Below are 12,426 nucleotides of genomic sequence, written 5' to 3'. Positions count from 1 at the left end.
GACAAGTTTGACTTTCAGTTTTAGGCACTGTACTACCATTTATATTTGTGCACTGAATATTCCTTACTCAAGAATCTTGTGGTGTGTTCTCTTTATCCTGGGCCTCCCAGAGGCTGGCATTATTGCAAAAGTATTGTTCCGGGATTGGTGCTGTCACTGCGCGATATCGCTTCTCGGTGCTGGTTGGCCATTGTAACCTTTGCACTGAGATACGGTGTGCTTTATGCAGTGGCTGCTTATATTTGAGGAAACACATTGATACATGAATAAAAATATAATGATCAGTAACATTGTATTCCGAATTTCCTGTCGCAACTCTGCCAATTCCTGTCGCTGTTGTACGTCCATGTCTTGCCGTTCTAATCACCCGTTGGTGTGTGTGTGTGTGTCCGGCAGGGATCCGTCTTGCATTGACCTGAACAAAATTGTGGGCTTCATCCTGAACGTGCCCAGCGAAATGAAGTTCGGCTTCCTCCAGTTTCCCCTCAGCCGGAAGCATTGGATTGCCGTGCGCGAGGTCAACGGCACTTTCTACAACCTCGACTCGAAGCTTGAGGCACCAATCCCCATTGGCAAGGTTGGTGGCACCACCTCTGTTTCTTGCAGGTGCTCAAATAATGGTGCTCAATAATTTCCTTACGACGGGGAAATTGGCTGTTTTTTCTATGTTTGAGTTAGGAATTTGTGCAACAGCCAATAAGTCTACAGTGTCATGCAGTATATAAAAGTGAAGGTAAATGAACTTGCTTTCAAATATTTATTTTTAAATATAAAAATTTTTATTTGCATAAAAAAATTCCTAAACAAAAATTTTGAGAAAAAAATTGCAGTAGGAAGTAACATCTCTGGCAAATTTTGAGGGGGGAAATTCCAAAATATTCAAATTGTTGATATATCCCTTGGCAACATTTCGTTAAAGAATTATACCCATAAATAAAGTACTCTTTGAGTTAAGAAAAATTACATGACGCATAGCGAAACATTCAAATTCTTGGTTGGTCCTACCTACGATTTTTTTTTCAGGAAAAATATTAATTTACAGCATAATATTATATACAAAAACACGAGTACTAAACGCACATTTCACAAGTACATTTCGGAAAAGAAACAGTAATTAAAATATACGTAATAAAAATTACCGAACACAAATAATGAAATTCACAGCAAACTTCCCTGATGATAGACTTATATCTTCAGAGAAAAAAAATTCTCTACGTCGGTTTATCAAGGATATGCGTCTGTGCATATTTGTTGGTGTTTATACATATAACATTAACGACCTTCGCCGTAAAGGACAGGTGAAAAAAATCGAGCTCACGCCAGCCGCTACATACCCCTAGGGAGCGTCATCCCGAGGTCAATGCCCGGATCTCTCTAGGGTCAAAACTGGTGGCAGCACGTCTTGTCCAAATGAAGGGGACATACCATAAATAAAGAAAATAGTTTGGACACCAACAGGGCAACTGAACCAGCTGTAGATATCAATAAACAAAACAGGAGGCGAAAACAAAACTTGCCGGCTTGTAACAGCTGATGTTCCTGGCTGATCTGCTGTAGTTTCCTCAGCCGAACTAAAGTCGGATGCGACATCGATGTCGGAGTTGTCACTGCTCGAAAAGTCCAAAAGGTCGCTTCTAGGATATTTAAGTTAAGTTTGCGGTGCCTAAATGTATCCATTATATGAGATTATGCGTTGCAAACCTTGAAAAGAAACATAATTTTACCGATCGACGTTGGTTTATAGTATTTACTCAACCACTTCAATAAAGCTTCGCTTCACATGGGCTCTACATGTGCGTTGGATATGCATTTTTTATCTGGAATTAAGGCTCACAATGAAGACAAAATCTTAGAAGACTCGTCGCGTGACATATCCTAGACAAGCTAAACTACTTTCTTTCAAGCGCACGCGGCACCGGATGTCGACAGCATCACACCGCTCAACCTTTGAGCTCGCACGCCCTTTAAAAATCCCCGCCCCACGGTAAAAATGTAAACCACGCAGAAACGGAAACTCTACTTTGTATACAATCACCGAGATGGTGCTACGAGTCCAGGCGCACAGCGTTTTTAAAAAAATAGGCGCTCAAAAACTTAGGTCACCGGTGATCGATGCCTAGGGCCGTGGTAAGGACAGAGTAAATCATACCCAACATAGACATTTCAATAAGTGCGGCATTTATATGTGAAATCGAATACTGATTTTTTCTCTCTCTTTTCGTTAAGGTTTTAAAAAACAGGCAATCCTTCAGTGCTGCTCCTAAGTGACTTGCATTATAGGAGCCAGTGGCCACTGTGCAACTGTTTGTGATATGCAACTACAGTAAAACCTCGATAATTCGAAGGCCGACGGAGCATCAAAATTTTTCTAATTAAGCGTATTTTTTTAATTAACCGAAATGAAGAAGAAAAAACAAGCAAGAACTTGCAGCAAAAACAAGATCACCTTTATTTTTATGGCCGAGAAAGATTATGTGGAAGTAATCACTGATTCGGGATTGCTTGGTGCGGTAGTTCGCCGCCCCAAGTGTCATGTTCTCTAGCTGCCTCACAACACGTAGCATATAAATATCATCCCTGCTGCACTCAACGAAGTTGTGGACGATGTTCACAGAATCGATAACCGCCGCTAAACCGGGCTTGCGGTTGCTTGACTCCAAAAATTCAGACTTGCTGGGTATTCCGGACTTCAAAAATGCATCGTCAGGGTTTCCATTGAGCTAATGCATTTTCGCGAACAATTTTTTGGACGAATTGAGGCCCCAAAGTTCGATTTTCCGGACTAAATCGCTCGTTCCAAGCCACGCTACCCGATCTTGGAGGCCGCCATGTTGGATTTTCCACTGGCTTGACTTTTAGTGGCCTGCTATTTAGCCTCCAAGAATGAGAGGCACGCGCTATCTATATAATAGAGCGCGCGCCATCCTCCAGTCTCTGAGGCCATGCCCGCTCTTCCTTGGCTGACAAAACGCACCAGAAGACTGCACTTTTCTTTTTTGCAGTCAGCACTATCGTCAGGATGGTTTATTGTGGGATCTGTTTCTTTTTTTCTAAAATTTTGATTTCTATTTTGAATGTGGTGTGTACACTGAGCAGGTGTCTCGGAGACGCGTGTTTCAGTTATCGGCGCCACCTACTGTGCATTTGCGAGAGCCAAGTGTTGCGAAGCTCGTTTCTTCGATCTCCATGGAGATCGCCAACGCGGTGATGCTCATGTAGACTGTACATGGAGACGACGTCACTCTTGCACCAATCCAAGCAAGTCTGATCCCCTCCAAGGCAGGGCATTATTATGAGGCAGGGCATTATTAGAGATTTTTTTAAGCCACACTAAGCGGCTTTTTTTTTTTTTTTTTTTTTTTTTTTTTTTTTTTGCCGAACGAGCTTTTTGGTCTATTTTTCCGGTCCTCGCGAGCTCCGGAAAAGCGGTTGCCTACTGCATACAGTAAAACGTCTTTCATTCTTATTTTACAAGACCAGAAAAAGATGTTGAGCTTACCAAATGTCGAATTATCAACGTTTATCAAATAAACAATAAACTAATGGTTACTATATAATGTGGCTTTATTTACCAAAGAAATCCACAACCCTCACATCTATTTTGCGCTAAATCAGTACAGCAAGGTGTAATTCTCGTCTTCTCGTGGCTCGTAAGCGCTTGCAGCGGTGAGGGCCTCGTGACCTTGAATTGGCGCCACTGCCCAAGATCCGCGTAGAGTAGACCTGCTTTTCAGTACCGCCTGCACATCCCAATTGTATTTGTTGTTAGTGAGCTAATCGGCAAAAGATTGTCCATCACGATGTCGCTGACGGGTTTGAGACCAGTGCGCAGGCCGCAGTAGAATCTACTTTAACCCTACGCTGTGTTGTATTCAGTGCACTGAATCAAAACGAAATTACTGACTGCGGCAACCGCTGCACATGAATCCGCGGTCACTATTGACACGAAGATAAGCAACCAAAGCTGTGTCACATGCAGCGGTAAATACAATAAAAAGACGGGAAGCATTTTTCAGTACCTTCTTATGACTATGCTATGCGGACGCCGATGCTTTGTTTCAGTTGGATGTTAGCGCCACATTTCATTTCGCAGTGCCTCTGAGAGTCGTCCAGATTAACTAGGCGCCAGCAGAATACACCCAAATTAGTGAGAGTTTGGTGACGTTAAATAATCCATACACTTGCTGAGACCAAAGGACAAGTTCGGATTATCCAATTTTTCTAATTAATGAAGGTCAGATTTATGAAATTTTAATGTACTTCTGATAGCAAGTGCCAATTGTTGTTATTCTTGCATCTAACTTGGCATTACGTGAGAAAGCCTTTGAGTACAGCAGTCAGCAGTCATTCGCAGCAACGCATCAATCTTTAACAATATTTTAGTGTGAAAGTATTGCCGGAATTTAATATTACGATTTCATGCCAAGCCATCTCTGGAAACCCACCTGGCTCCCACACTTTTCTTTGCACAGTCTCAGGAGCTGCTCCAGTACCTGCGGGAGCAGATCAAGTGCAAGGATCGAGAGATCTTCATCGTGGTCACGCAAGACATTGGCAGGGTCAAGGGCTGCTACATCGAGACGTCAAAGCCGACGCCTCCACGGCAGCCATCGCAGCAGAGCATGGTGCCACGTGAACACACGTCGCGAACGAACTTCCGGTAGAAGTGATGTTGCCGACAGAGTATAGTGTGGCGGGACCCAAGTGTGCCCAACAGAGGAATCGTCTGGACCCGAAAAGCCAGAGAGACGGGAAGCGGGAAAAAGGAGGGAACTCAGGACTGCTACCTCCCTTCCTCATCGGGGTCCCTAGATTCTACCGGACGTGGCTGTACCGTGTCGTCTGCTACAAGTGTCCTGTGATGTCCGCCCCAGTGCACCATCGGCTAGCAGGGTGCATGTCGCCGCATGCTAGGTGGTGAACTGTTTCTTGCCTGCCAGCCACGAAAAAGGCCTGGCTTCGGGAGCGCGCCCCGCATTGCCGAAGTGAGCTTCATCCGGTGTTCTTGTTCATTGCCTAAGCAGACGCAGACTGTCGTCTGCTTTTTACGCGCTCGCGAGGGTGCGAGCAGCTCTTTCACAAGTCCTACACTTAACGTGCCTGCCCAGTGAAGCTGTCTGTGCTTTTGCCTTGCTTACTTTCTCTACCGACGGCACAGTGGCAGCCGAGATTGTTTTTGCAGTTTGAAGTAGTCGCCCGCTGATGAACGACGGTAAAATTCGTGGCCAGTGCTTAACGCCGCGCTCTCCGCAGAGCCACGGCACGCACAAAGGCGCCAATCAAATGAACAAAAAAAAAAAAGCTTGAGCAGTGCCTCTGTGTGTGAACAGCAACGAATCTCTTGTCAGCTAGCCCTAACTTGTCTCCGGTTGGTGGCGAGAGTCAAAGGCATCACTGAAGCTGTGTTGTTTTGTTGATTGGTTCCAAGTAATCCAGTGCTTGCAAGTTATCTCAGCATAGTGGTTGTACCGATGGCTGGGACTTTTGATTTTATGGAGTGGGAGCTCGATTCAAAACGATGCCCTGGGTGTTTTCGCAGAGGTGTTACACATGCATCAGGGAACCTTTTAACACTTCATTGTGCCATCAACGGTGTCATTTGTTTTGTTTCTTCTTTTTGTATTTTGTGTTACTTTTTAACCAGCATCGATCACTGCTAACATGAGAAATATTGAATCAATGTATGAAACTGCCGTTTTGTCTATCTTATGTGTTCGGGAGGCCGGCCTCATCACAATTATAAAGCCCAAGGGGTTTTCGCAGCTGCCACATTCTACGACAAGGCATGAAGGGATCCTGTGTCTTGATCACGTCCACGTCACAGACAGCGTTTGCGTTGCTCTAATCAGTCATTCGCGTAGTCGCTGTGAAAAAGACAGGCCCGTTCGTAACGCCTGAAGTTGCACTGTCGCGGTGTTGAGTCCCGATGTTATGATGAGAACAAAATATATGTAAATAACAGAGACATATGGGAATTTTAAGGTTTATGGAAATAAGCACCGGTTTTTCTCCTGTACATACACTTTGACTTTTGGAAGCTCTATAAACCAAAATCAAGTTCTGTGTTAAGCCTTAGCCTTGACAGCAGCACAGCCTTTGCCTTCATGCATGTCTGCAAAGAAGCCGCTTTGAGAACCGTACTGGACATTTTCGTTATGTTAAGCATTATTACTTGTAATGCTGTTCGAGTGGTTTTGTCAGTGGAGACATTAAATTAGGGGGAAATGGAAATGTCTTATCTATCGCAGCCCATTAATTTGCCCTGACAGGATAAGGCAGGAGATACATTGTGCAGTCCCGCGTCCGATACAATGCACTGCAGATTTCAGACATAGCTATCCGACTACTGGAACCTGTCGGATAGTTGTTGGATGTGGCTCTTGGTACGACAGGTCGTGTGTTAGTTGGCATGCTGAATTGTACCATGCGTCTTTTAAGCAGCTCTGTGTGCCATAGTGGTAGAAGTGATGCAGTGATTGCGTAGGGGTGGACAGCCAGCGTCAGGTGACCACCAGTTAGCTGTTTTCATCTGATGGAGCTAGAAACTGGACTCCTGGAAAACCTTGAATACTCTTACACTAACAAAACATGACCACTGGCCCATTTTTCTTGCTTTTCGTGGTAATTGCAACAATGTGGCGGTCTGGTGTTGCATTCTCGGTTCTCTAGCTTCACACTGAGCATTTTGCAGTACAGGAATAACTTTTCTTAGCCTCTCTCATGTTTCCCTTTCCCTTATTTCTTTTTGTACAATATCAGGTAGCAAGAACTTTGTCTTCTTTCGAATTCAAAGCCTGGCAGCAATAAAATCGCCGTAAATTGTGAGGAAGGCAATTCGCGGAATAATATGGCAGTGACAGCCTCTTGCAATGCGGCCTGTACATGTAATGTTAGCGCTTTGCCTATGCGAAGTGCTTTTACCGAATCACCTGTTACATTGTCAATTTGTTTCCTACTTCACGAGGAAAACTGCGATTCATTATTCCGAGAAGTCTGCCTAGACAAAATCGTGCCAATCCTTTATTTGATTATATTTCTTATTTATTTATACTTACTTTTCCCTTTTGTTGCATGCAATGTGTTGCACTCATCTGCAACACCGTGTTGGCGAGCTGCACAATGAAGCAGCCCCTGTAAAGTTTTCCTTTATGATTGCACTGGCACATTATGGTGCTGCTATCGGTGATGAATGCTTGGAAACGATAAGGTGTGAGCCAAATGAATCTGAAATACTGACAAAGCAAACAGTTGTATGCAAGATAGCACAAATGTGGCGAGCCCGTCCAGAACACACGAGCAGGTTATTGACAGAGTTTCTCATTCAAAAATTTTTTAAAGTTTTTGTGCCACTGCCTCTACTTCAATGTTGCCTTTGACACATTTTTTTTTTCTTGACACCCTAAACACGTGCGTATTGATAGTGACCAGAATCTTGTGAGACAAGGCGTGTGCCTTTGTGTCGGTCTTAAAAGTTGATGCCGTCAGAAGGCGGCAATCCCTGCCGACTATATGGAATTGTAAGCTGGAAGCTCGGTGCAGTCCCAGTCAAGTGCTGAAGTGCACGATTGTGATACGATAGAACCTCGATGTAACGAAAACCGATATAACGAATTATTGGATGTAACCGAGCAAATTCAATGTTTCTCGCCAATATCAGAGTTAACGAATATATGCTTGTAACGAATATCGGATATAACAAAGGTATTTTTATGTCAGATGCAACTTCATTATAACGATGCTCGACTGCACTATGTGTATGAAGCCTCCCACATTTTAGTGCGAAGGCCCTTTTCTAGCTGCTGGGACACTTATTTTGCCAACAATGTGCACTTTAATGATTACTGTGCAGTTTATGTTTACCGCCGCTCTGCCTTGGTTGTGTGCCCCTGTTTATATTTTTATTGTATTCCACCGTTATTTATTTCAGGATTATCGTTGACAGCGAGTGCTTCTTACAATGTCGCAAGTACTTTGCAGAGAGCCTGAAGTTTACAATAGTAAATATGTAGGCCTGACCTAACTGGTGAGGGACACTTGAAGCAAGTATCAAGTCAATCTGATGTTATACATTGGTGGAGCAAGGTGCCCAAATTGTGTAACTTTTGCACGAGAACAGGGCTTTTGCAAGTGCAAATATCTTCCATAAATTGTTGAAAACTGTGCTTTTCTAAAGGGAGGCGGTAATTACCTACTGAACTAAAATCTTAAAAACCAGTATAGCTGCAGTATAGTATAGCAGTTGCTACGTAGTTGCAAATTCATGGTTGCAACTCCACAGTTGCTAGGTGAACCGCGCGTTTTGGTGAAAGAGCCAGCACAGGGCTACCAAGAAGTAAAGCATAACTCATTTCTTTTCACTATTTTTGTGTGCGTGTGTTCAGGCTCATCTACAAGTGACAAAGGAATTAACGCCAGTACTGCAAACACTGTACATACGTTCGCGCTTTGCTTGAGCTAACGAAACGAAACAGTAGATCACTGCTGTAAGGAGTCAGAGGAATGTTCCTGGCTTCTTGGATTACTCTGAGCGTCACATCCACGCCCATGCCCCCCTCTTTCTGATGTGTACATATATTTAGCAACGACACGTGTACAGAAAAAAGATCTTGTATGTGACGAGACGTTTTAGAGTATTTTGCCTAATCGAGGCTCTGCTCCTGTTGGCCGGCCTGCGATGTTGCTTTAGCTGCGAGTGGCAATTTTGTGCTTTTTACCGGTGGCATAGCCTGCTTTGATGATGCTAGGACCTGCCGTGTGCAATAGATAAATGAGGGTGTTGCAAAGAGTAACGGCAAATATCTGTGGTGCTTGTAATAATTTCACTCTTACAAATACATTTTCTCACGTTTTCAACCGTCCTTTTTTTTTTTTCATTTTCCAGACAACTTCGCAATGGTGCGTAAAATTCCATGTTCCATCACATAAAATTGCCTTTTTCGCTATGCTTTCAGCCAGAAATCGCCCAGTTATCAGACATCTTCAGCGCTTTGAAATCTCTGTCCACTTCAGTTTCGCCCATATGTAAATGCTGTTGCACGCTCATAGTTTTGCTGACACAAGACACGTGTAACCGGAGATCTCTGGAGGAGGCCTCGCACCCACCAAACACAAAAGTCTGATTGGTTATCCGTTGTGTTAGATAGTGCAAGGTCTTCCTGATCATGTGCATCCTGCCTCCTATTGCGATGTGCCGACACCCTCTCTACGGGCACACCTTATCCATGCCTGGCAGTTCCATATGCCTGGCATGTTTACTTCGAAATGCAGATCTAGTTTGCCGCTACTCTTTGACTTGCTCTCATGGGAGGATGATTATTATTAAGGTCCGTTGAGGCAAAGTGAAATTGTATTACGCAAGGTCTCTCCGTGTCTCCAACTGTTTTGTACAAAAACATTTTGGTGATTTTGTAACCTTTCTGGTGCACAGTGCGAATTTTTCAGGTAAATACTAAGCAGTAAAAGATATGGGCTTGTGTTCCACTGCTATGACCACTGCAGCTTATGACTCTTTATACTAGCATGTGACATTGGTTTCGGCGCTCTCTAAAGGTAGGCACTCCTGTGTTTGTGACCTACTGCCAGCATGTGTAAACTGCTCACAGTTTGCCTTCAGTGACTGGAAAACATGGTTCAACATTTACAGTGCTTTGCATTGTGCTTTACTGTGCTGGCGATTGTAACTGATCTGAAATTTGGACTGCAGTGAAGTGAGATGGCAATTTTGGTTGACTTTCATGATTTCGTAATATACTAGCACAAAATAAATTGACAATGGATGGAAGCAAACACGCTTGCTGTGAACTGCAAGTTTTATTGACTGGTGTGTAAAGATTTGTGGCCTGTCCATTGGGCCTTCAGTTGGTAGTCAGCGCAGCTGTGTGTATCTGTCAATTTTTTATTTTTTTCGGTGCTGCTTTAAATTTATGAGGCTGTATGAAACGAGCATGCCACACTAGCATGAAGAGAACGTTCATTAAAGATAAGTGTCCTAGCAGTATATTTAAGTCTGTCAGTTATGCATTAAAAGGGAGGTTAAACACACACAAAAAAAAGTTTTAAGCAAATGGAAGCTGCCTCATGCTGATATTTGTTTTTATAACATTGTATAGTGACATTTTTGGGTTGATGACCTTCACTTGCATAAAACTGCCAGTTCTTACTGTTCTCTCCCAGAACTTTCTCCCCATTTTCTTGCTGCATTTGCAGCTCATAGCCCCAAGGAAAGTTGTGTCGTGTTAGTCGGACATTTTTGTAATGCTCAGCATTAGCAATCTTGCTTAGATATGCAAGCATGATATTCCCGTTTTAACGGCAGATTGGGGAGTGCAGATACTATTTCTTAATTGGCTTGCAACATAAGCTTGCTGTCTACACTCTTTAATGCCCACATGTCAGACTGAAATTTTTAGGCATTTGCAAATAGCATGCATAGCATCTTGTTATTCTTAGCCTGGAGCTTGGCAATGTTACAAACGATATCACTTATCAATGATTTATTGATAGGGCCTAGCTGCATGTCTTTTTCTGGAGTTCTATAGCTTCACTTGCCATCCTGAAGGGGTTTAACCACTAGTAATCGTAATGGGTGTACTGTGGAATCTGGTTGATACGATCTTGACGGGAACTGGCTAATAAAGAGTATCATTCTAAAATCATATCCAACATATTATCGGGAAAAGAAAAAAAAAAGTATCATTCTGAAAAACATTACAGAGAATCGTATCAACGAGGTTCCACTGTACACCACGACTGCATTTGTTTGAATCTGGAAGTTACTTTAACACCGAAATTTTGAAGTTATCTGGTTCACATGGGAGAGCTTTCATTAATTGCTGCTCTGTGAACAGTCCTAGCTGTAGGCACAGTCCATGTCGAAAGTAAGAAACTGCATGCATGGCTGTAGTTGACTCCTAGCTGTGTCACAAGTGTGAAAGTCATAGGAGAGTATGGCATAATGTTCTTTGTTTCACTCTGCCTTACCACCAGGTGTTCAGATGGCTCGATTGTCATGATTATGTAGGTGAAGGTGGTGTGCTAGTCCAGCTCTTGATGGGGAATTAAAAAAAAAGTTTTATTGCTGTAGAATTGTAGCTTTCTGGTGCTGAAAAGCTGTGGAGGCTGATGGAGGCTGTGGATGTTTGCCTCCCCTAACTTTTCAAGGCTTTCAAGCTTTGAAGCAGCTTGGGTTGACCTACAGTCGTGTGTGTTGTCCTAATTACCTTTGACAAGGGCTGTACATTGCGAAACGATCGTTGCAGAGTGGAGGAACCTTTCTCGCTGTCGCTGGCTGAAATTTCTTGCTGCAAAACAAAGCATGCACACGTTCTTTCAGCATGAATCACTTGTCCCAAGATGAAGCATTGCAGTCGAGAGAGCCTGTCGGTTGAAATGCAATGCAAACTGCGCATTACTCGGGATCTTTGCATTGTTTGGCCACGTATTGCCATAGTGAAAAGCTCTTTGAACCAAGACTGGGAACTGACCAAGCTGGCATTTTACTCTTAAAAAGATCTACTCACTGTATAGGAGAAAACTGCCGGCAGCATCTGCATTAAAAATGTTTTATTTTTTCTCTTCGCAGACAGTGTGCTTGTCTTTTTCCTTTTGAAGCTAGAGAGTTATGTTTAAGTTTTGTTTGTAAAGCAAAACAATCCGACGAGGAATGTGCCGCTCAGGTGTACAAGTTAAGTTCTGGTGTTGCATTGTTTAGTATATTTGCCTTGAGACAGCTTTACAGTACATTTTGCTTTTGCATATCACGTAACCATCAAGTGTTTTTTGGATCGCACAAGGTTTGCTTGTGGCAGATGCAGTTTGAATCCTTGAAATGAATTTCTCAAAAAAAGCAGATTTCGCTTGCTTATTTAACTGAAATTATTGACTTATTGACAAAACTGCACGAATTTTTTTAATGATTACAGCACATATTGCAATTTATGAATTGTAGCTGGTGAGTTTTCAAGGCATATCCTTTAAGGCACTTGAATTCTGAGCATGCCGTAAGTTTTGAGATATGCAACGTCAAAACTGCAGTAAAACTTCAAAGTCACCAGGCCACATAGCAAATTTTGGTTATACGCTGGAAGTTGTTACGTGCCCTCTTGGGAGCGTTCTACCTACCGCAAGAATTTTTCAAATTGGTTCATTAATAGCCGAGATAGAAATATTTTGGTACCGAGAAACCATGACTTCAGGAGCCGAGCGTCGCCGCTAACGAGGACACTCTGTCCACTTGCCCCGTCTATCCTCCGCAAGCCAAATTCCTTCCCTGCGTTCTCCCATACCCGAGCTGGAGGATCGCGTGACGCATACGTCACGGGCCCTACCTTCTTTTTCCTTTCCCCCTATCGTGCTTTGGTGTTTGCGCAGCACTTCTGCTGTCGGTTGTGCGCGCAAGCTGTTGCATTTATTTCATTCCGCGCAGCG

At 43.3% G+C, this 12,426-nt stretch overlaps 2 protein-coding genes across 4 annotated transcripts in view; both read left to right on the top strand.

Moving 5' to 3' along the window:
* Nucleotides 1–11,580, top strand: part of LOC119453498 (josephin-1) — a 34,849-nt gene extending 23,269 nt beyond the window's left edge. For all 3 annotated transcript variants that reach the window (XM_049668195.1, XM_037715544.2, XM_049668194.1), the window contains exons 5-6: nt 397–577; nt 4,473–11,580. In XM_049668195.1, the coding sequence (XP_049524152.1) occupies nt 397–577; nt 4,473–4,664 (373 nt within the window). In that variant the 3' untranslated portion in view covers nt 4,665–11,580. The remainder of the gene's footprint in view (nt 1–396; nt 578–4,472) is intronic.
* LOC119453495 (60S ribosomal protein L10-like) overlaps nt 1–12,426 on the top strand; it is a 295,540-nt gene that overhangs the window by 148,953 nt on the left and 134,161 nt on the right. The gene's annotated exons all lie outside the window — the stretch shown is intronic.

Source organism: Dermacentor silvarum, chromosome 5, assembly GCF_013339745.2.
Source record: "Dermacentor silvarum isolate Dsil-2018 chromosome 5, BIME_Dsil_1.4, whole genome shotgun sequence".
In the NCBI taxonomy this organism is placed as follows: Eukaryota; Metazoa; Arthropoda; class Arachnida; order Ixodida; family Ixodidae; genus Dermacentor; species Dermacentor silvarum.
The sequence above is the reverse complement of the archived record's forward strand: the minus strand, read 5'-3'. Positions and strand labels throughout refer to the sequence as shown.